This window comes from Rhinopithecus bieti, unplaced genomic scaffold, assembly GCF_001698545.2.
Source record: "Rhinopithecus bieti isolate Rb0 unplaced genomic scaffold, ASM169854v2 scaffold_17275, whole genome shotgun sequence".
NCBI classification, from domain to species: domain Eukaryota; kingdom Metazoa; phylum Chordata; class Mammalia; order Primates; family Cercopithecidae; genus Rhinopithecus; species Rhinopithecus bieti.
Window position 1 is genome coordinate 755547 of NW_016808908.1, and position 23383 is coordinate 778929.

Genomic DNA, 23383 nt, shown 5'->3' on the forward strand with positions numbered 1-23383 from the left:
TCTCTACAAGAAATGCAAAAATTAGCCAGGCATATTGGCGCATGCCTGTAATCCCAGCTACTTGAGAGGCTAAGGTGGGAGGATGGCTTGGGCCTAGGAGGTTGAGGCTGCAGTGAGCTGTGATTTTCAATCTTCTGAAAGAAAATTATTTTTAGCCTAAAATTCTATACCCAGCCAAGCTATCAATCAAATTTGAGAGGAGAATCAAGACATTTTCACACATGCTAAGTCTCACAAAATTTACCTCTCATGCATTCTCTCTCAGGGAGTTAATGGATTATGTGTTTCACCAAAAAAAAATTTTTTTAGAGAAAGACATGGGAACAAAAGATTCAGCAGAGAAAGGGAACTCCCAGGATAAGGGTGAAGGGGCATCTCTGGATGACAGCTGAGCACCAGAAGTAGACAGCAACTGTTCTAGATTGTAGTAAGTCAGAGAGCCCCAGGAGATCGTTCATCAAGAAGATGAAGTTCATTCTTCTAATATGAATAAAAATTTTAAGAAGATATTTAGACAACAGGCAGAGCATTTAGAATTGAATTAGAAATAAGTAGACAGAAAATTAAGTATCTCAAAAACAAGAAACATATTAACTCCAGGAAAAACAAAAAGTTGGGCAGGAAAAGAACTTCATGATTCAGCTCTGAAGAACATCATCATCATTCTAATATAAACACTGAATGTTGACCTGTACCGGGTGGGTGGGAAGATAGGAGGATGGGAAGTATGCTTGCATGTGGTGGGAGTGGGATAGTGAAAGAAAATGAAATTGTCATCATTTGTATTAGCACATCAATCAGTAATGGAAGTGTGTTATTTAGAGATACAGAAGAAAATATCTATATCACTGGCTAAGAAAGGTGCAAGTGCTTGCCTCTGCCTAGAAGAAAAGAAAAGGAAGATTCTGGTGGGGAGGGGAAGCCTTTCTTATCTGCTACCCGTAGTGTGCCCTGACACCCCAAACTGGCAACAGACTGGGGTCTTTGCTCCAGCCCTCTGTTCTGTTATGCTCCCAAACCAAGCATACCTGCCCCTTTTGTTGTTATGGCTTTAATGCTGATCATCACAGAGAAACAGACTGGCGAGACAAAGATTAAAAGCAGGTGAAACCACAAAGGTTGCAGAATCTCAGCACTTGTCTCGGGGCTGAGGCCTTGATCCACAGCTCCAGGCCCCCCTTCCAAGATAGTCACGAGCAGCCTCCTGGATTTTCACTCTTAGGCACAGATTCAAAGGGTACAGCTCGCAAAATATGCCCTGATACTATTCTAAAAAACACTTTGAATAGTTTTTATTTTCCCCAGTTATAAAACACATGCACTTTGAAGAAAAGCAAATAGCAAATCAAGAAAAAATTAAGAATAAATTTAAATTACTATAATTCTACAACTCAGAAATAACCATTAACAGTTTGTTCCAATATTCTTTTGATCTGTAACTAGATAAACTTTATAAGCACACGTAAACTATAATGCCTTTTAATATATGTACCACCCAGAAAAAAAAAATTAACATTTCTTCCAGTCTTTTTTTGATTTTTCACTAGATAAGTGTACATGAGCACATCCATAATGTATGTCTCTCATAATCAAGAGTTGCATTGGTCACAGTAATAATAGTGAAAACTTGAAGCAACTTAAATGTTCTTTAATAGGAAATGCTTAAATAAACCAAAACATATTTATTCTATGGAATACTAAATGACCAGTGTTTTACAAAGTGCTATTGCAGGAATGTGTTAATTGAAGTCGAAAGATATTTACAGTGTATTATATACGCTTTTAAAAAGATGGAGCTGTTTTTTTCTCCACAATTAAGAAAATTAAAAATTATTTTAAAGAGGGAGAAGATATAAAATTGTATATATAGTACAATCCTTTTTTTTAATGTGAAAAATAAATTTTCTGTGCCAGGAACTGAGTGAAGTACTTTATGTGCATTATCTAATTTAATTTTCAAGGTTTGGAAAAATACAAAGTAGCTTCTCCTAATGGGAACAGGAGGTCTCTGAGAGAATATAAATGGAGATGTTGCCAGGGGTAGGGAGGACAAGGAGCAAGATGAAGTCCCCACTAGGTGGGGCACTATGCCCTCTGCACCTAGGGACTTGGAGAGGATGAAGCCCCAACTAGGTTTAGGGTTGGGACGTTGACAGCAAGAGCACCGTCATCTCGGACAAACACCGCCACTTTCAGTTCCAGCTCCCTTTCTAGCCTCAAGCATTTCAAGCAAATCACTTCTCTTCTAACTACAAGGAGACAGTAAAATATAGATAAGACAGCTCAGACACAGAGGGAGGTGGGGGGAAAGTCTCTTGGGTAACTGTCAAACCTCACCCTCATACAATGTGCCCCAGTAAAACAGTGGGCCTTAATAAGCACATTCCTTTTCCTTCAGGTGCACTAAGATAGGAAAGTTAAAAGCAGACTTGGGGAATATGCCTGCAGCTGCAGAAAGATGTATGGGAACAGACATACAACTCTCCCTCCCAAATAAGCACAACAAAAAGACACAGAAGAAGTCCAAACCTCTGATAAACTCTCCCACCGTGAATCCTTAAAAATTCTTAGTCTGTAAAAGAGTGGGGCTCTAACCTAACTCAGCCAGCAGCCCCTCTCAGGTTTGTTTAAAATAAATCTGACTCTGTTAACTGTAAAGCCACCCTTTGTGTTTCTCTCCTCTTTCTTTAATTCTTACAGATAATGTGAAGTTTGACCAACTTGTGAGTAAATGAAAGAGATGTCACCAGCTGGGGATGGATGCCTCTGGAGCTCCAGTTGCTGGAATCCAACCTCTCCTGTGTCATCACCTCTGTGTTCCCTTCTTGGAGCCCATCCAGTGAGTGGGTAAAAAATGATGTCACAAGGACTTTTATTTGAAATAGGTCAGGGAGGCTGGGCGCGGTGGCTCAAGCCTGTAATCCCAGCACTTTGGGAGGCCGAGACGGGCGGATCACGAGGTCAGGAGATCGAGACCATCCTGGCTAACACGGTGAAACCCCATCTCTACTAAAAAAAAATACAAAAAAACTAGCCGGGCGAGGTGGTGGGCGCCTGTAGTCCCAGCTACTCCGGAGGCTGAGGCGGGAGAATGGCGTAAACCCGGGAGGCGGAGCTTGCAGTGAGCTGAGATCGGACCACTGCACTCCAGCCCGGGCGACAGAGCAAGACTCCGTCTCAAAAAAAAAAAAAAAAGAAATAGGTCAGGGAGGGGAGGAGAGCCTCCAGAATGTGGAATGGGACTGATTATTTCTTCTTCAATTTAAAAGGGTCACTATGTTTTGAGAAATTCTGGGCACCTCACAGGACCCAACTTTGTTACTTTTTTCCCTGAGCTCCCTACATCAAGCAGGGAAGGACCTGCTAAATTGTGGAAGGGCTCCTCCCATGCCTTCCTTGTGATGACTACTCAACAGAAACCCAGGTTACTCCTCCAAACACATTAGTACCTCCAGCTTCTCTGACATGGCTGATCACCAGCTCACTCTCCTACCCCTCTGGCCAGAGCCCCAGGGTTGCATCTGGTAACCTACCTTTCAACAGGGGCAGGGGCAACATGGCTGCAGACCCCTGGTGGTTAGCATGATCTTTCTGCAGAACTGGAGGCAGGTACAGAGCTAGGGCAAGGTAGGGCTCAGCCAGCAGGGAAGATGGTAGATGAAAAGGACCCAGGCCAGGGCTGGCTCCAGCCAAACTGTATGCAAGTAAGCATGAGACTTTGGAATTGCTTTGTGGCAAGAGTTCTTGCTCCACATTTGAGATATTCCAAGGATAATAGAAAGGGAGACATATCGCCTGGGATCACTCCAGAAAACGAAATTACCAGAATTATGCAAAAATCATGAATAATTCCAGAGATTAGTTAAAATCTGGAGTTTCACACAGTCAATATTTTCTTCCTCTAGCGATTGCCTTTTAAACTTGATGTCTTCTTTTGAAATGAATGGTGATGCATTTCTTTACGTGAATTTCAGAAGTGAGCACTGAGTAAGGAAGACCTTTAGGGGATACACCCAAGACCTCTAAAGTCATACGAAGGAGGCAGCCATCCACACTGTTGAGAATTACAGCTGCTGCCAACCCTGGGTGAAATAACTGTTAGCTCTTATGCCCAAAGCAGTGGCTATTACCTTTTCCCTTCTGAGTGTTTAACTTAGGAAGTGCTAAGATCTTCTGAAGTCTTATTGCGACATTGGCATTCTTGTTTCTAACCTAGAAAAGCCCATCATTAAATACTGCTTAACCAACAATCAAATCTACTTGGCCTTTAGTTCATAAGCTATTAGTTAGGTTTTACAGCCTATCTGTCTCAGGTAGTTACTCATTAGGATCTGAGAGGGAAGCCCATTTGCAGGGGTGAAACAAAACTCAAGTTTATTTCTGCCCTCACCTTAGTCTAAAGACATGAGCATGATTTTATTTCTCAATTGTATTTCCCTCTTTTCTTTGCATGTTTAATTAGGGTATAAATTCCTTGAACCCTAACTTCTGATTAGTTTGTGCTTTTCACAGAACTTACCAGAAGGCTAGCCCCATAGGCCTTTTCAGTCCTGATTATTCAGTTGAAATAGGACACTTGGCCAGGCGGGGTGGCTCACGCCTGTAATCCCAGCACTTTGGGAGGCCAAGGTGGGCGGATTCTCTAAGGTCAGGAGTGTGAGACAAGCCTGGCCAAAAATGACAAAACCCTGTCTCTACTAAAAATACAAAAATTAGCTGGGCATGGTGGCACATACCTGTAATCCCAGCTACTAGGGAGGCTGAGGCAGGAGAATTGCTTGAACCCAGGGGGCAGAGGTTGCAGTGAGCTGAGATGGTGCCATTGCACTACAGCCTGGGTGACAGAGCAAGACTCTGTCTCAAAAAAAATGAAAAAGAAGGAAAGAAATAGGACACTTGGTCAATTATTTCTCTGTCAACATCAGAGGTGTCCACAATATTAGAGATGGAAGGGACTTTTTGATATTACCTAGTTCATCTTGTTTAATTTGCAGATGAGGAACTGGAAACTTAGAGAGGGTTTATGACTCATCCAAGTTCCCACAGCACAGAGCTGGAATTCAGCCCTCTAGTTTCCAAACGTGAAGCTTTTCCACAATCAAAATTAACATCACCTCAGGTTTGGGTGAGGGGCTGCCCCATTCATAATAGCTTTGTGTTTGTAATTCTTCATGGGGCGGGGGCTGGCGTGGGAGCTCCTGGGTATCTCCGCGGGGAGTTACAAGGCCTCTCTACTGCTACTGCAACATCTTACATTGTGGGGCTAATCCTGGAAGGGAGGGGTCTGGATTTTAGGGGCCTGAGAGAGAGACTAGAGTGAACCCTTGGAAGGCATCTTGGCTCACAGAGATAGAGACAAAGAAGGAAGAGGGGGAAGGGAAGTCACCTGTGCAAGAGGGAGGCACTGGCCTCCCATCCTCTACAGAACAAAGGGACAGCTTAAGCACTGTTAGGTCTCCTGGAAATGACTTGCAAAGGAAGTACTTTGGGAAGTACTTTTGATTTGATTTAGACAAAAAGACCATCCTAGGAATGAATATTTTCCTCCAGATGCTGCCTAGATTCCATCTACTTTGGAAATAACTAGCCAACCTCAGTCTACACTTGTGTAGCTTGGATTCAGATAATTAAGACTAATTGCGTATTCATTGTTCCTGCCGAGTCATTTTCTCTTAAGATAGGCAGAAGCACATTGTGGGGAATGTTTTCCATTTTCCTTTGCAACCCCAGAGCGGAGCACAGACTTGGAGCAGATCAGATAGAAAGTGGAATTACAGTGACGGGCCCCTCCCGTCACTGTGTAAAGTGGAATTACACCCGCTGGGCTAGTTCACCGGATGACATAACATGATGGTGCAGGACCAGAGGCCACTTCAGGACGTGAATATGTCCTCTAGCACCTGGCACTTGATGTATGTGGATAGTGGATGACAAACAAGGTTTGAAATGTGTGGAGCCAGAAGCTATCTGTAGAAAACTTGACAATCATCAGTTCCTTCCAAAGCCCAGATAGGAGTCTAGCAATGTGTTCACTAACCATATGCCTTTGTAAAACCTGTATAAGCAAAAGGTTATAGCCGCCATTGACTTCAACAGCTGTCCCTGTCCACTTTGATCTCCCTAACTCTAAACCATGGCTCAGATGGCATTTGAAAGGCCATGGGACTTGGCTAAGGGGGAGTCGAGTCAGGATAAATTTAGTTAGAATGTAGTGGGATATATTAATGCAGTTGCAGACCACTGACCCACCTATGTATAAGGAATTTATTGCTAGCCTTCTTGGTATAATCAGTTTCCAGCAATTCTCCTAACACCTGCTGGGCCAGTTCACCCAATGTCATGACATGATAGTGCAGGACCAGAGGCCACATTAGGATGTGAATATGTCCTCTAGCAACTGGCACTTGATGTATGCGGATAGTGGGTGACCAACAAGGTTTGAAATGTATGGAGCCAGAAGCTATCTGTGGAAAACTTGACAATCATCAGATATGCAAAACTGCTAGAGAATTGGTTGTTATTGATGTCTAGGCAAAAGTGGACATTTTCTCCTATCAGGAATATACTTAGGAATGCAGAATATAAACTTATGAATTCACTATGCATTTAAACACTTTTTGATAGGAATCAGGTCCAATAAAGTTTATCAGAACTCCTGTGTTTGTAAGGCACAAATCTATAGCAGTACCACAGTCTGCATGGAAAGTCATAACGAGGCATCCCAGCTAGCAGTAATAACAAATAAACTTAGACTAACCCATCCTAGAGGAATGACTGAGTTATCTTTCCTTTTTTTCTGCAAAATGAGGTCATTGAAGAGATGAAACCATAAAATGTAGAGGGAGAAAGTATCATAGGTGACTGTCAGATGGTTAAATAATATGTCATGCTATTTTCTGAAATGTGTGACATTTGTAGTATTTATATGTTTTTTGACACCTGTAATTTATTGTAATTACTTTCTTAAATCTAAATAAATATTTTCTTTTGTGCACGCTTTTATATTTGTAATTTTCTGTTCTTTTCTTAAAGGGGACACCAAAAACCATCTAAGCTTCAGGTTGCACAAAACTCACTCTCTCTTTGGACTGGATGCTAAATAACCATAAGGGAAGGAACACCGGACTAACAGGTTTGCAAGGAGGGAGGAGAATGAGAAAGATCTAGAGGACCTACAAAGAAATTTCCCAAGAAGGTGGTAACCCAAAAAAGCCATTGTGTGAGGTTCCAGGGAATCACAATGACGTAGGGAATGGTAATGGAGAGCGTGAAAAAAGAGGATGCGTGGAAATGAGGAAGGAATGGTCTCCAAAGACACATTTCCTGGCTTCACAGTTTTGTCCAGGCCAGAGGAATAGAGCTCCATTTTACTCGGGCTAATTTTAGCAGCCCACATATGAACACGGGACTTGATTTTTTTATTTTAAAAAAGGGATTCCACTGATTATACCAAATGAGCATCTCAATGATACTGTAAGGGAGCAGAGGCACATATACTCATTAGCTGCATTGCACAGGTCCCAAACCACAGTGAATGTCTGCTGTCTTGTCTACCCAGAACAGAATTCCTCTACTCTGCTTTATTGGGAAATCTTCCCGAATGAGAGTTGCCATATTTGTTGCTCAGGCAGCTCCAGAGCCGGGCAACAGAGCTCTCCTGGAATTTTACAATGTGAGACTAGCCAGAGCAGCCCTCACTTGCTTTTGGGTGGTAAGTAGGAGGATGTCTAGGAGTGCTGCCTGCAGTCACGTTGTGATGGTTGAATTTATGGGTCAACTTCACCAGGCTAAGGGCTGCCCAGATGGCTGGTAACATATTGCAGGGTGTGTCTGTGAGGGTGTCTCTGGAAGAGATTATCATTTGAATTGGTGAAGTGAGTAAAGAAGATCACCAATGCGGTGGGAATCATCCAATCCACTGAGGACCCAAATAGAACAAAAGGCAGAGAAAGACTGGATTCTCTTGCTCCCTTCTTGAGCTGGGACAGCCATCTCCTCCTGCCCTCAGATACTAGTACTCCTGGTTCTCAGGCCTTCAGACTCAGACTGAAACTTATAATACTGGCCTACCCTACCCTGACCTCAACATTCAGTCCTTTGGACTCAGCCTGAACCACCAGCTTTCCTGGTTCTCCAGCTCACAAGTAGCAGATCGCAAGTAGCAGGACTTTGGCCTCCATAACTGTGTGAGCCAATTCCTGTAATAAATCTCCTCTTCATATATCTCTATATATCCTATTGGCTCTGCTTCTCTGAGAACCCTAATGCACACGTGCAGGAAGGCTGTCTGCAAGTAAGAAGACCAGGCACCGGCAGAGTAATGAAGAGACGGTCCTGCCCTCCAGCCAGAAGAGAGCCTCCTGCACTTAGCCCAATGCCTTAAAGGGTCCACTCTAGCTTCTCAGGGAGGAGTCTGCAGGGCCAAGGGGATGTGCTAACCTGAGGTCTGTGTCCCTCTCCCCTTTGAGTGCCCAAATGGCCCTGAGCCTCTTCCAGAGGCTGCTTGTGTGTCTTCTGTAGACACTGCTGAGGGCAGGCAATGATACAGGTGCACACACCCCAAAGATGGCCGTGGGCCAGCTGTTTGGGGGCAGCTATTTTGGGAGTCTGCTGTCATGGAGGCGAGAAAAGAAATTGGATGTGCAGGTTGGGGTGTCCACATCCATACACAGGAGACCATTTGTGATTTGGAGTAAAGCTTGAAGTGGAGAGAGAACTGGGAGGCTGCAGGCTGAGGACTGGTCCCTGCCATGTTGCCAGGTTCCAAAGCAGAGATCCAACTGGGCAGAAGATTCTATGTTCAAACCTGGCCTTCCAGGTAGAATGATGAGAACATGTTTTATTTCAGAGTTTGTCAGCTTGGTTTATAACTTTCCAATATTTAGACACGGAGTATCTGGGTCTCCATCTGTACTCCTGCTGGGGGTCTTGTAAATATTAAGTGCAGACCTGAGCAGAGTCAAGAGACAGAGGATCCCGGCAGCATTTTAGTCCCTGCTTCATCGTGTTCCTGAGGCTTGGATGCACCTCTGCGTTTCTCTTGTTTCCACCTTATCCATTAATAAAGCATACATTTATGCCCAAGCTGATCTGGATTTGTGTTACTTCCCATCAAGGATCCTAGCCAATGTGGAGAGTAAGTGATGGAGCTGAAACTTGAACCCAGGCTCTGTCTCCTAACCCTGTGCACCCTCCCTTATGCCACACCAGCTTCCCAACCATCTCTCCAGCCATGAGCCAAGAAAGCCTTGCTGGCACCCTGGCAGGTAAAAGTCAGAACCTGTGGGGAACCATTTTACCTACCTGACCCCTAAAAACACTTGCAGGAGCATGCAGATGCTGGAGATGAAGAAAATGGTGCTGATGAGGTAGCCCTGTGTCAGGACATCGTGCTGTAGGCACACGACCTTGGCCAGGATGAGTGGCACTGCCACGAGGCCCCCCAGGGCTGTGAGGAAGTGCTGTGGGCAGAGAATGAGAGGAGCGGGCATGTGATGCTATGGCCTCCAGCTCCATTCTCATAATCCAAACCAGACAGTGCCCAACATTAACAGGGGTGCCTTTCCCACTGCTCTGAGAGTCACCTGGCCATGAGTGACAGGCAAAGACAAGGCAAGCAGGGGGAACGAGGAAGGCCTGGTGGTGAGAAGCAGGGACCCAGCCATAGGAACTGGCCTCGGGATCAGGGCCCTGGCTCCAGGAACTCATATCCTGGGGAGGAAACCAAGGCAGGGAGGCAAGCATAGGAGGGCATAACAGGAACCAAGACAGGGCCTTAAGAGCAAGGCAAGAGGCTCATTATTAAACAAGGCCCACTGTGGCCATTATTTGGCCATTTTTAAACAAGGCCATTATTAAACAAGGCCCAAATCCCAGCACTTTGGGAGGCCGAGGCAGGCAGATCACCTGAGGTCAGGAGTTCAAGACCAGCCTGGCCAACATGGTGAAACCCCATCTATACTAAAATGCAAAAATTAGCCAGGCGTGGTGGCAGGTGCCTGTAATCCCAGCTACTCAGGAGGCTGAGGCAGGAGAATTGCTTGAACCTGGGAGGCAGAGGTTGCAGTGAGCCAAGATTGAGCCACTACACTCCAGCCTGGGCCACAGAGTGAGACTTAATCAATCAATCAATGGCAGTCTCCCCTGGGCTTTTTACTCTCTGTTTTGCCTGCCACCATGTAAGACATGCCTGCCTTCTGCCATGATCGTAAGTTTCCCAAGGCCTCCCTAGCCATGAAGAACTATAAGTCAATTAAATTTCTTTGTTGTATAAATTACCCAGCCCCAGGTAGTATCTTTATAGCAGTGTGAAAATAGACTAATGCAGCCTCTATCTCACACACTGTAGCCCCAGAGCTGAAAGGTTGGCCGGGTCTAGGGGGCCATTTGTGGGCTGTTGTCAGTTTTGTTCTTAGCCATGCTAACTGGCCAATATATGGCTCCAGTCCCCACACTTTATCTGGCCACTGAGCCAAACATTCTGAGAACAGACATGTGAAGCCACCTGCTTCTCTCCACTTCGATGCAACTGGCTCTCTGATACCTGAGGCCAGCATTTCCACAGGGTCTTATTGTTCCTGGTGCTGGTAGAATCACTCTGATTTGGTATCTGCAGGAGCGGCCAATGTCCCACTGCATGTTTACCCAAGAGTATTGGCTCTCCACCTCATCCCCTAAGAATACAGCATAAATCAAGCCAGCAGATGTAGGCTTGGTTTATAAAAGTTAGGTGCTGGGTTAGTCAAGATAAAAAATGAAAGAAGAGAAGGAAGGACAGAAAGAAGGAAGAAAAGGAAGGAAGGAAGAAAAGGAGGGAGGGATAAAAAGAGAAAAGGAGAAGAAACAGGGAGAGAGGGAAAAATGGGAAAGAAAACAAAAGAAGTAAAGAGAGAGGAAGGGAGAGAAGGGAAGGAGGGAGGGAAGGAGATGGATGGAAGGAAGGAAGGAAGGAAGGAAGGAAGGAGATGGACAGAAGGAAGGAAGGAGATGGACAGAAGGAAGGAAGGAGAAGAAGGAGGAAGAAGGGAAGGGGAGGGAGGGAGGGAGGGAGGAAGGAAGGAAGAAGGAAGGAAGGAAGGAAGGAAGGAAGGAAGGAAGGAAGGAAGGAAGGAAGGAAGGAAGGAAGGAAGGAAGGGCTGGCTGTAAGGCATTGCTCTACACAGAGTTCCCATCCAGTGCTGTTAGGAGGAATTAGGCCCAGAACACCTGATCCTTGTCCCAACCACTCCTGCTCCACACAACACAGAGCAAAATATGCACACAAAGAAGGCAAAGCAAGGCAAATCAGGATGTTCTTATTTAGTTGGGGCTCTGATCCAAACCTCAGTGTGAGCTAAATTAGACCACAGGAAGGTTGATTTGTCTTTAAAAAATTAAACCTAAAAAATATCCATACATGGCACAGGCCTGCTTTTGCAATCCCCACTCACCCCCAAGCAAAGCTGAATCTCAAAATGTGGGATCCCAACAGGACCAAGGACCACACCCTCTCCTCCAAGCCAGAGGGAGAGAGCACATGAGTGTCTTGCCCACCGTCTATAGTGAGACAGGCCTGGGACCCCAGAAGAAACCTGGGCCAGTCCACATGGGAAGCACAAGCCCCATGTCTCTCCAGCCACATGGCTGGAAGGTGCCATAAAAGAAAAGCAGAAGAGGAATGGCCAGGCCTTCTTTAAGGGAGCAGTTCCAGCTCCTGTTACCACTTCAACTATCTCAGAGGCCATTTAACCAGTCATGGTTAATCCCCTGAAATAATCTGCCCGATGTGATCAGTGCTGCTCTTTGGCAGTAGAATAAGGGGATAGGATGCAATGTGTGTAGGAGGAAGGGGAGACCTTGAACTCACTAAAAGACCAAGTCCCCCACTTGCATTCTTTCTCTGGTTAACCCAGCAGATTCAGCAGACAAATTGTGGTCATCTAAAAATTGGCTGCCCCTTGGGGAAGACGATAAGGGGGTGGGGGAGCTCAGAGAATAGGTGCCTACATGTTGTAGGGGCACTTTGACAATCCTTGCCATTGTTCCTACAGTCCTTCATAGTCTCTCATAGATGTTCTTGGACCTGCTACCCACTAATTCAATGCAGACCATAATATTCTCCAGGCCAAGAATCCACCAGTGTTAGATTGCCCATCTCATAGCCTGCCCAGAAGCACTAGCTATAACCACCCTTACAGACAGGGTCAACTACCCCTCATTAGCAAATAAATCTCTTGATCATACCGGCAATATTTCTTTTTCTTTTTTTTTTTTTTGAGACAGAGTCTCATTCTGTCACCCAGGCTGTAGTGCAATGGCAAGATCTTGGCTCACTGCAACCCCCACCTCCTAGGTTCAAGCAATTCCCCTGCCTTAACCTCCTGAGTAGCTGGGATTACAGGCACCCACCACCACACCTGGCTAATTTTTGTATTTTTAGTAGAGACGGGGTTTCACCATGTTGGTCAGGCTGGTCTCGAACTCCTGACCTCAAGTGATCCACCCACCTCAACCCCACAAAGTGCTGGGATTACAGGTATGAGCCACTGTGCCTGGCCTTTTATTTATTTATTATTTATTTATTGAGACAGTCTTACTCTGTTGCCCAGGCTGCAGTGCAGTAGCACAATTTTGGCTCACTGCAACCTCTGCCTCCCAGGTTCAAGCAATTCTCCTACTTTAGCCTCCTGAGTAGCTGGGATTACAGGCACAAGCCACCGCACCCAACTAATTTTTGTATTTTCACCATGTTGGCCAGGTTGGTCTCAAACTCCTGATCTCAAGTGATCTTCCTGCCTTGGCCTCCCAAAGTGCTAGGATTAAGGCATGAGCCACCTTGTCTGGCCACCAGGCATTTTCATGGAAGCTGAACTTGGAAGAGAAGTTATCATCCGCAGGGCTTTCTCTGAAGAAGGAGAACTGGCCTGGTACCTCTCACCTCCTCCAAGAGAACTGGGCCTTTAACCAGCCCAGTGAACCCACCTAGGAGAACAATGGCCCAGTCAGTCTTGGATATGGCCAGTCAATGCAGTAGGAGGGAAAATCCTCCTCTAATCCTCCACACCCCTCCCGACACCCATGGAGAGAGAGGCTGGAGGAGCTTTGAGTTCCTGCGAGAGGTCAACAACTTCATTTGACCTGACTATGTGTTGATGTGGTTTTTGAGGCAGAGCCTCTTCAGGAGGAATTTCCTGGATCCCCAAGAAGATACAGAGATAACATGGCAGGATGTTCAAGATGCCATAGACCAGGCGGCTGCTGCGGGACTCCTGGGCTGCCTATCTGTCCTCCTGCCTTGGCCACAGGTTGGGAGCTGAGCACAGCATCACCCCTCTGCTAGGAACAAGAAAAGGACACCTCTGGGCATTTCAAGAGTGATCAAGTGGACTTCCTGATCTCAACCGGACAGACGGCCTTCAAAACGCAAGAGGCAGTCGGATGGGGACAGCTGTGGGCCAGCTCGGGATTTTAGGTGCAGACTCAAAAGAGCAGTGGCTTCCTATGCTAGGATCTGCAGCAGGGCCTCTGTGTGACGTCCGGGGCCACACAAGGTGAGTGGGCGCCTCACCCGATGCTTTGGCAGAGAAGCAGCTTTGTGGGAGAGGAGATGGGGCCAACTCCAAGATCAGAAAATGGGTAGTTTTCCCACATGGACCAGTGTTTCCATCTGCCAAAGCCCTCCTCACAACATGTTTATCGTAATGGGTGGTTTCCTTACCCATCCCTTCTGCTGAAATGTCAGTTTCCAGCATGCATGGATTGTTTCTCTCTTCTCACTCACCCAGCTTCTAGTGAAGTCCCTGTGCTCAGTGTAGATGAAATGAATGAATGTAACACTGTAAATGAGTGCCACGCATACAGAATGATAGCCAACTTGCATTCCTCTTGGCTTAACCAAAATTAACTTTGAGTTATAGACCTTCCCTCCAACTTATTGGTGGGATAAATTACTAATCGGGCCCGTTCCTTATATTTCTGTCTCAGTTTTCTGATCTATATAAAAGAAATGTCAATAGCACCTACCTCATAGATGGACGAGAAAATCAAATTGGAGCATGAGCGCATAGCCTAGCGCCTGGCACAGTATAATCACCTCGTCAATATTATCTGGTCTAATTACTCCGAGCTTCCATATTTCCACATGTTCAAAGGGCCTTGCACATGCGCTTAGGGCCACCATTTGAGCATCTGGTCATGAGTGAGAAGAACATGACAGCATTGTCTCTGGTGTGGCCAGAAGGTGGTAAGGCTGCCAGTATGAAGACCAGGTCACTCTATGTGATGTGTTTCCACAGGGTGCTAGTCCCCAGCCAGATCACAGAGGGCAGGTCTCTACAACGACACAGCCTGAGGATAGTGCAGGCTTCTCATGGAGACAGTTCCAAAGAGAATGTCGAGGTCATCCACTCCAATGCCCAGCTCCCTGCCCACATACCCTTTACATCAGCCCAGCCTCAGAGAATCACTTCCGGGGCAGGGCCATGTTATGATGCTCACAGGCACTGAGCACTTGGACTCTGTGGGCCCCTTCCTCCATATAAAACATATTTAAAATTGTATTTGGAAGCTGGGCATGATGGCTCACTCCTGTAATCCCAGCACTTTGGGAGGCTGAGAAGGGCAGATCACTTGAGCTCAGGTGTTCGAGACCAGCCTGGGCAACACGGCAAGACCCCATCTCTACAAAATATATGAAAATTAGCCAGGTGTGGTGGTGCACACCAGTAGTCTCAGCTACTACTATTCTTAGAGGTAGGAGGATCACTTGAGCCCACGAGTTGAGGTTGCAGTATGCCATGACTGTGCCACTGTACTCTACTCCAACCTGGGCAACAGACCAAGACCCTGTCTCAAAAATACAATAAAATAAATTATATTTGGGGACTACATTGGTGTAAAGATGAATGTGTGTGTGTGTGTGTGTGTGTGTGTGTGTATAGTATTTTTAGTAGAGACGGGGGTTTCATCATGTTGGCCAGGCTGGTCTCGAACTCCTGACCTCAGGTGATCTGCCCACCTTGGCCTCCCAAAGTGGTGGGATTACAGGCATGAGCCACTGCGCCTGGCCTATATTAATATATTAAAACCTTTTCTTTGACCTTAAAGTGCATATTTTTCTTTCAGTTTTAAAAGAAATGAGGGCATTTTCATGGGTCCTGAGCACCGTGCTTCCTGCACCTAAATGGATCTGCAGCTCCGCTCTGCAGAAGCAGGAGCAGAAGATGAGATGGGGGTGGGGGTTACCACTAACTTTGATGTGGAAAGAGGCAAGCAAGCCACCAGAAGAACTGGGCAGTCATCCCCTACCATCTCCAGGAGAGCACTCTGCTAAGGAAACATTATATTCTAAGACAGAGTTTCTCAGCCTCTCGGCACTACTGACGTTTTGGACTGGACGATTCTTTGTTGTGTTGTGTGTGGTGGCATGGGCGCTGTCCTGTGGGTGATATTATGCTAAGCAGCATCCTGGCCTTACCCATGAGATGCCAGTAGCACTCCCTCCCCCAACATCTGACAACCAAAAATGCCTCCAGACACTGCCAAATATCCCCTGCGGGTCAAACTGCCCCCACTTAAGAACCACTATTGTAAGAGTATTGATCCCCCCAAGGAAGCCCTAACTTTGGGATGGTGCTGGGTGGAAAGGATGGGGAGGTGGGTGGAGTGGGTGGCACCCTGTCCTGTGTGGAGATAAAGGAAGCCAGTCCCTCTCCATGGGGGCCTAGCGCTGGCAAATGCTCATCCTAATTCCTTCCCAGTGTACTCCTGCGAAGTCCTATGGCAGGAATGGAGGAAGCCTGGCATTGCACACCAAGGAGAACCCAGGGCTAAGGTCCAGGATCCTGATACGGGGGTCTACTGACCTGGTTCTGGTTCAGCTCTGCAGGATCATTTGGTTCTCAGCACAAATCAGCATTTGCTCATTTATTTCCTAACTCTAGGTCCTAAAACATCTATGTAAGAGTTTTGCTTCAGCTCATCTGTTTAGTGACTGCTCACCTACTCCAGGAAGCCCTCCCTGACTCCACCGCAGCCAGCCTCAGACTAGAGAAGGTCTGCCCTTCCTCAGGGACTCCTACGGAATCATGAGCATGTTTACCACAGCCCCAAACACTCATATCATAATCCTATGATCCCTTACTCAAAAGACTGTGTAGTCCCATAACTTCTCTATCTCCATCCCTAGCACATAGTGCTCTTGGCACTGATGAAACGAATGAATAAATGTACAAACCAATGACTATGGAGAATTTTTCTAACTGATTTTTTAAAATAAATCTCTAACTTTAGCTGGTTGGAAATCTTCCGAAACATCATGCCTACTCTCTTTAGACTTCTAGGGAAAAAAGGATGTATTGAGGCTGCTTGGAACACAGGTTTTCCTAAAGTGGTCAAAGCTGAGCCAAAGGTAGACTGGAGGGAGCTCTGGGTCCTGAGTGCTTATGCTGAGGTTTCAGTGAATGTGTGGAGGGATCCACGAGGAACGGCGAGAAAATTCACTATTGAGGAAAGAGGAGGGGGAGAGGGAGATGGAGTGATTGACGGATGGATTCTGAACAGGCAAGTCACAGAAGAGCAGCAGCAGTTGGGCCAATGTGATTCTGTCACCCCCCGGCTCAGCAACCACAAGCACCTGACATCGCCTCTCCCAGCCTCTGTCTCCCCCTCTAGAATCTGGAGGGGTCATAACGATGCCCGCAGGCTAGCATGCGTGCAACATGTGTGCCATCCACTTGTGTGTACCCGTGAATGAGCTCACAGGGCCGTGGCCACTCCAGCTGTGTGTGTCCTGCCAGCAAGCTCACATCGCACCCTCTCCCAGGACCTCTGGGAATTCTCGGGAAGGTGAAGGCGAGGGAGACAGCGTAATGGGGAAAAAATGTGGTCTCTAACCTACTTGTCTTTTTTTTCCCAGCGGAGCAGGAGCCAGTGTCAAAGACTGTTCACAGTCTGATGATCTCTGAATCATCTAAGGTCTGTCTATATCAATGTGGACAATTGGAAGGTTGTGGAAGCCACTTCTGCATCTGCTTTAAAACAGTTTTCTTGGAAATGGATCCTGAGGGTCCACATGAAAAAAAAAAAATTAGAACATAGAACCGGGAGAAACCTTGCCTTCCCTGAGAACAACTTGTCCTTCCCTTGTGAAGACAGTGTGACCAAGAAGCCCACCAGCCAGAACTGGTAGAAAGCTCAGAGCCTGGGAGAATACTTTGAGCTCAATAATCCCAGCTCTTCTCTGAACATACTCATTTTCTTCTTCTTTCTGTGTGCTTGGTTGTTGATCTCTATGTTATTCACCTAATTGTTTATAAATACGCCTTTTGTTGTAAACTTCCTCAAGTCATCTAGGCAAAGAGGGGGACATAGAAATGAACAGCAGGGATACAGGATGCTAAGAGTCCTGTGTGTCGGTGAGGAAGGGCTTAAAGACATTCACAGAAACAAGGAACAGCCCAGAGATAGCTTAGAGGAGGAGATGCCTTACCTCAGAGCATATCAGAATATAGGTAGGTCAGGCACAGTGGCTCATACCTGTAATTTCAGTGCTTGGAAAGGCCAGGGTGGGAGATTCTCTTGAGCCCAGGAGTTGGAGGCCAGTCTGACATCATAGGGAAAATCTGTCTCTACCAGAAAAAAAAAAAAATCAAAATATACATATAAACACACATATATGTGTGTGTGTGTGTGTGTGTATATATATATATATATGAAGTACTTTTTAATCCCAGAGAATCCCTTGCTGGGAGAAGTCTGTGCCTGTGACTCATTCAGTGGCAGAAGCAAGCTTGCAAGCCCCTTTTTGGAGGAAGAATGAATTCTTCACAGAGCGCTCCCTGACATTGAGAATGGTATGAGAATATGAGCCACAACTTCCTCTTCTGGTTGGAGGAGTCTGTCAACTCAATGCATGGATTGTAAATTTCACCATAAGACTTGATCAAAAGAGGCATCCTGATTGAGGTTTGGCATTTTATAGTATTTTGCAGTTTACAAAGATTTTCCAACACATCTCGCTTAGGCTGGGCACAGTGGCTCACGCCTGTAATCCCAGCACTTTGGGAGGCCAAGGCAGGTGGATCATTTATGGTCAGGAGCTCGAGACCAGCCTGGCCAACATGGTGAAACCCCACCTCTACTAAAAATACAAAAATTAGCCTGGTGTGGTGGTGCGGGCCTGTAATCTCAGCTACTTGGGAGGCTGAGGCAGGAGAATCGCTTGAACCCTGGAGGCGGAGGTTGCAGTGAGCCAAGATTGCACCACTGCACTCCAGCCTGGGAGACAGAGCAAGACTCTGTCTCAGGGGAAAAAAAAAATCTCATTTAAGTCTCACCACCATCTCATTGCTTTCCTCTGACAGATGAGGAGACTGAGGCTCACTGAGGTTACAAGGCTTGTCTGAGGTCCACCAGAGGGGGAAGGTTCCATACAGGGACAAGTGGAGTCCAGGGCAGTCACCTGCAGGTGTGGCCCTGGGCATACAAGGACAGTCCTCCAGCTCCCAGGGACAGACTAGCAGAGCAGGAGGCAGCAGAGATGTGCGGAGAGCAGTAATAACAAGGTGGGGGAGGCCGGACGCGGTGGCTCAAGCCTGTAATCCCAGCACTTTGGGAGGCCGAGACGGGCGGATCACGAGTCGAGGAGATAAGACCCATCGTGGTAACACAGTGAAAGCCCGCGTCTGCCTTACTTAAGAAAATAGCGCAAAAACGACAAAGACAAAAACAAAAAAAAAAACAAAAAAAACTATGCCGGGCGGAGCGGGGCGGGCGCGCCGTGTGGAGTCCGCGCTACTCGGGAGGCCTGGAGCAGGAGGAATCGGCGTGTGTAAACCCGGGAGGCGGAGCTTGTCGTGAAGCTGGTATCTGGCCGACGGTGCACTCCAGCCTGGGTGCGCACCAAGAGCGAGACCTCCGTCCCCAGAAAAAAAAAAAGTAGAGGATAAATAAGATAACAAGGCGGGGGATTCCTTGGGGGCAGGTGAATGCCTTTTCCCCTCTGACACCATCTATACCCCATACAGCCTTTCCTTCTTTCCAGATTCCAAGGCTCACCTGACCTGGGCTCGTTTCCTCATTTCCTAACACTCCCATTCACCTGGCTCTCGCCAGTGGGTTTGTTTGGGTTTCTCCGGGTGTGGCCTCCATGGTCCTGCCTCAGTGCCTTTGCTCACCCCGGGCCCCCTCCATCTCCATCACCTGCTTCTTGTACTCGCGGCCTCCTTGGAGGAGCTCAAATTCCTGCCCCATCACCTTTCCTGATTCCCCAACTGCCTGTGGCCTTTATCTCTGGTGCATCATGTGCCATTTTCTCCCTTGTATCAGAGATATGTTTTAGATGCTGCCTCTTCTTGCTTTTGCCTAGCTGGGTCATAAGCTTTCAGGGTCGGGAAGCTGCCTTCCCCCAGTTTGTAACTCTAGGAGGTTCCAGCAGAGCCATGTGCTCCCAAAAACCAGCAGCATCTCAGAACGGTGACTTTGTCATCTGGGTGCTGATCTGAGACTGTGAGAAAAACAGCAGGAAGAAAGGCCGCTGAGAAGGAGAGGGATAGGTGCCCAGAACCCCCACTCTCAAGTTTGCCTCAGGGAAGCCAAAAATGTGGGAACACACAACAGTCTCCAGAAAATGGAATCAACTCATTTCCCAAGTTTTCATGTCGTTGTTTAGGGGTTGTTTTTGGCTCCCGAGAGCTAGTGGCACCTCCGCTGAGTGACGTGAGTTCTTTGGTGCCTCCTACACTTTCTCAGAAGAGAATGTGTGTGGCTCTTTGCTGGAAGGCTGACCAGCAGCAGGCGGGGGCCGGCAGCCAGGCTTCAGGGAAGCCTGAGAGCCCAGCCCGGATGGTGGGTGGTCCCTGTCCCCAGACATCTGGACGGGGCCTGATTAGGGCTGCAGAACTGGCCCGTGCAGCAGGTATTGGCAAGAACAGAGGGTCTCCCCCTAGTCCACCCTGTTATGTTCAGGTGGCCAAAATAAGTTGGAGGGGGTGGTGGGCTCAGGGCCCAGCTAGAGAGACCATCAGATGTGTCACTGTGACTTGACTTCTCTGGGCCTCAGGTCTCTCATCTGTAAAACGGGAACAGAAGTGCCTGTTTCCATTGACTTGTTTGGAATAAAATAAAGTTCAGAAAGTGCTTAGGGCATACTGGCTGCTTGATAAAAGTGACTTCTTTCTCTCTCTCTCTTTGCTTCCGTTCAGAAAAAGCTTCCGAAAAGAGAAACTGAAATGCAACCTGGAAAACAGGCCTTCAGATTCAACAGATCCACCCCTTGCATTAGGATGTCGCAAACAGGATCAGCTGCCGGGATTGCCAGGAAATCCAATCTTCCAAATCTTCCCCCCTCCTTTGTAATTTACTGTTTATTTGGGGCAGATTCTGTGTCTGCTGTGATGGTAACCACAGGTGACACTAAGGGGCACTAAGGCTGGAGGTGGGGAGGGAGTGCTGCTCAGGTCTCATCTGATCTAAAGCATGAGGCTGGACCTCCCGCAGCCCTTCTTCCTGCTCCCCTGTTCAGGGCAGTAGGACCTCCCCGCAGCCCTTCTTCCTGTTCCCCTGTTCAAGGCAGTAGGACCTCCCCCCAGCCCTTCTTGCTGCTCCCCATCTTTCTCTCCCTCTATCTCCCACCGGGCCTCACCGAGGAAGTGGAGTGTTCAAGGCTGGTGACGGCAGAGTTCATGGCAACTGGGGTCTTCTCCTTCTGGCTTCCTCTGGGGAAGCAGGGCAGGAAACACACACAGACACACACACACAAGGTGAAGCTGCCGCAGGAGACGGAGATTAACTTCTCTAGGCACAACTCTGCACCGAGTGCGGGTCCTGGTACTGCCCAGGCAGCCCCCAGGAGGGAGGGGCCTTCAGCTCCTACCTGCCTGCTCATCTATAACAGGCTGCCGCTCCAGCCTGTCCTGCAGGGAACCAAGGTGCATTCGGTTGCAGGAAATGTTTCATAAGTTTTGGTAGCTGCAGAGGAGTTAATGATCCCCCACAGCACTCAGGAAACCAAGCGGAGGACAGCCCATCAGGGTGCGGCAGAAGAGCACTTTCTGGAAACCAGGTTCGAGGGGACAGAAAAAGAGGGGGATGAGGGTGAGGCTCTGGCTGGAACATAGAGGCTTTTCCATTTTCTAAGCTGATTCCTTGTGACTGGTTGAGCTGAATGGAAATCATTGCAAAATAGCTGGAACAGCCTGACCCCTGCGATGCCTAATGAGATGATTAACAGGGAAGAAGATTACTCCTTGTCGGCCACAGCCGCTAAGGCTCATGGGTACGGCAAAGGCCTCACAAGGCTCAGGTGAGAGCCTGAGAGACAAATGCTTCCAACCCTTTGTGCTGGTTTCCCAAAGACCCAGAAACACCTGATAATCTGCCTTCTAAAGAGAGAAGTCCAGGAAGGTGTAGTTTCGCTGATTCTGCACAGAACACTTAAAAGCCCCTCCTCAAAAGCTCTTGATCAAACCCCACTTCATGAAGTCCAAAGCAAGCAAATACCAGCTCCTCATGGTGGCAGAATGTTCTGGAAAGGGTGGCACTGGCTCCCAAGGCTCAGGAAGCACATGGCAGGACCCACATAAAAGTCAATGGGAGTTGGTCCAAAAGGAAGCCCCGAAGAACATGACGATGAGATTGTGGAAGGAAAAGAAATCTTGGGACCCCCAAATCACTAAGCCAAGGACAAAGTCAAGCTGGGCACTGCCTCGGGCAAACCTGCCTCCCATGTGTTTCCTAAATAAGATAGCTGCAAAGATAAAAACGCTGCATACCTCACTCACAATTTGCCTACAAGGAAACTCCTAGTGGACCTCCAGATCTTTACCCTAAAACAGCTCTGTGGAATTTCACCCTAGCAGTGTGAACTGATGGCTCATCTTCATAGATGTGGGACAGAAAGTCATCTCTCTGCTCACTGGAGACAAATGCATGTCTGATTGCTTCCTCTGCCCTATTGTTTATGTAAAAATGCAGATTCTGGCTGGGTTCACACCTGTAATCCCAACACTTTAGGAGGCCCAGTCTGGTGGATCACTTGAGGTCAGAAGTTCGAGACCAGCCTGGCCAACATAGCAAAACTCCATCTATACTAAAAATAAAAAATTAGTTGGATGTGGTAGCACACACCTGTAGTCCCAGCTACTTGGGAGGCTGAGGCAGGAGAATTGCTGGAACCCTGGAGGCGGAGACTGCAGTGAGCCGAGATTGTTCCATTGCACTCCAGCCTGGGCAACAGAGCAAAACTCTGTCTCAAAAAAGAAAAAAAATGCGGACTCACTGAGCCAAACCAAATTATGTATTCAGTGAAAGGCTGATCAAGGACTCAGAACAAAGCAACCTTTTGTCTCTTATCTACCCCCTTTGACCTGGAACCCCCCGCACCCCCCACCACATCTCCCTAAAATGTGTAAAACCACCTTGGGTACATGTCCTCAGGACCTCCTGAGGCTGCGTCACAGGCACATTCTTAACCTTGGCAAAATACACTTTTCAAGTTGATTGAGGATACCTGTCTTAGATGTTTTGAATTCAAAAGATGTTTGAAGAAGGAGAAGACAGATGAGGCTTGGGCTGTGACAGAAAAACCAAGATTGAAGAGACAGTCAAAAGCCGCTAAGCCACTGACTGTTACTGGACACTTGGCTTTGTACACTGTGCTCTGCCTTTATATGGACTGTCTTATTTCATCTTCGTGACACACCTGGCATTCACATCTTTATTTATAGATAAGAAATTCAGACAACCAGGCACAGTGGCTCACGTCTGTAATCCCAGCACTTTGGGAGGCCGAGGCAGATTGATCATTCGAGGCCAGGAGTTCAAGACCAGCCTGGCCAACATGGTGAAACCCTGTCTCTACTAAAAATACAAAAATTAGTCAGGCGTGGAGGTGCACGCCTGTAGTCCCAGCTACTCAGGAGGCTGAGGCAGGAGAATCGCTTGAATCCAGGAGGTGGAGGTTGCAGTGAGCCGAGATCGTGCCACTGCACTCCAGCCTGGGTGACAGAGTGAGACTCTGTCTCAAAAGAAAAAAAAAAAGAAAGAAAGAAATTCAGATGTTGTTGAGTTACGTTTTTGTTCAAGGTTCATAATAAATGTGAGAGCTGAGATTCAAACCCAGGCTGTTCCACAGCCCATGACATACAGAGGATGGTGAGTGAAGACACCACCCTCTAGGCCTGGGCAGGGGCTCCGGAGGAGATGGCCCATGGCCCAGAGAGGTTCTGATTGAGGTTCAGCAAGTGTGGCCATGGAGGAAGTGTGGATCCTCCACCATCATGCTTAGGGCCCCACATTCACCCCAGAAGTAAGATGGGAACTGCTGGGTGTCAGGAAGTCAGGAGCTCCTGCCGCTATGCAGTTCCCCTGAAAACAATAAGACTACAATCCCCTGGGCCGGGCGAGT

General features: G+C 47.3%; 1 protein-coding gene across 1 annotated transcript in view; it reads right to left on the reverse strand.

Moving 5' to 3' along the window:
• The window catches only part of LOC108539192 (solute carrier family 23 member 1-like), a 41688-nt gene extending 27988 nt beyond the window's left edge, over positions 1-13700 (reverse strand). The window contains 3 exon segments of the mRNA XM_017887697.1: positions 9304-9458; positions 13167-13252; positions 13547-13700. Coding sequence (XP_017743186.1) covers positions 9304-9458; positions 13167-13252; positions 13547-13700 — 395 coding nt within the window.
• Positions 13701-23383: the final 9683 nt, after the last annotated feature.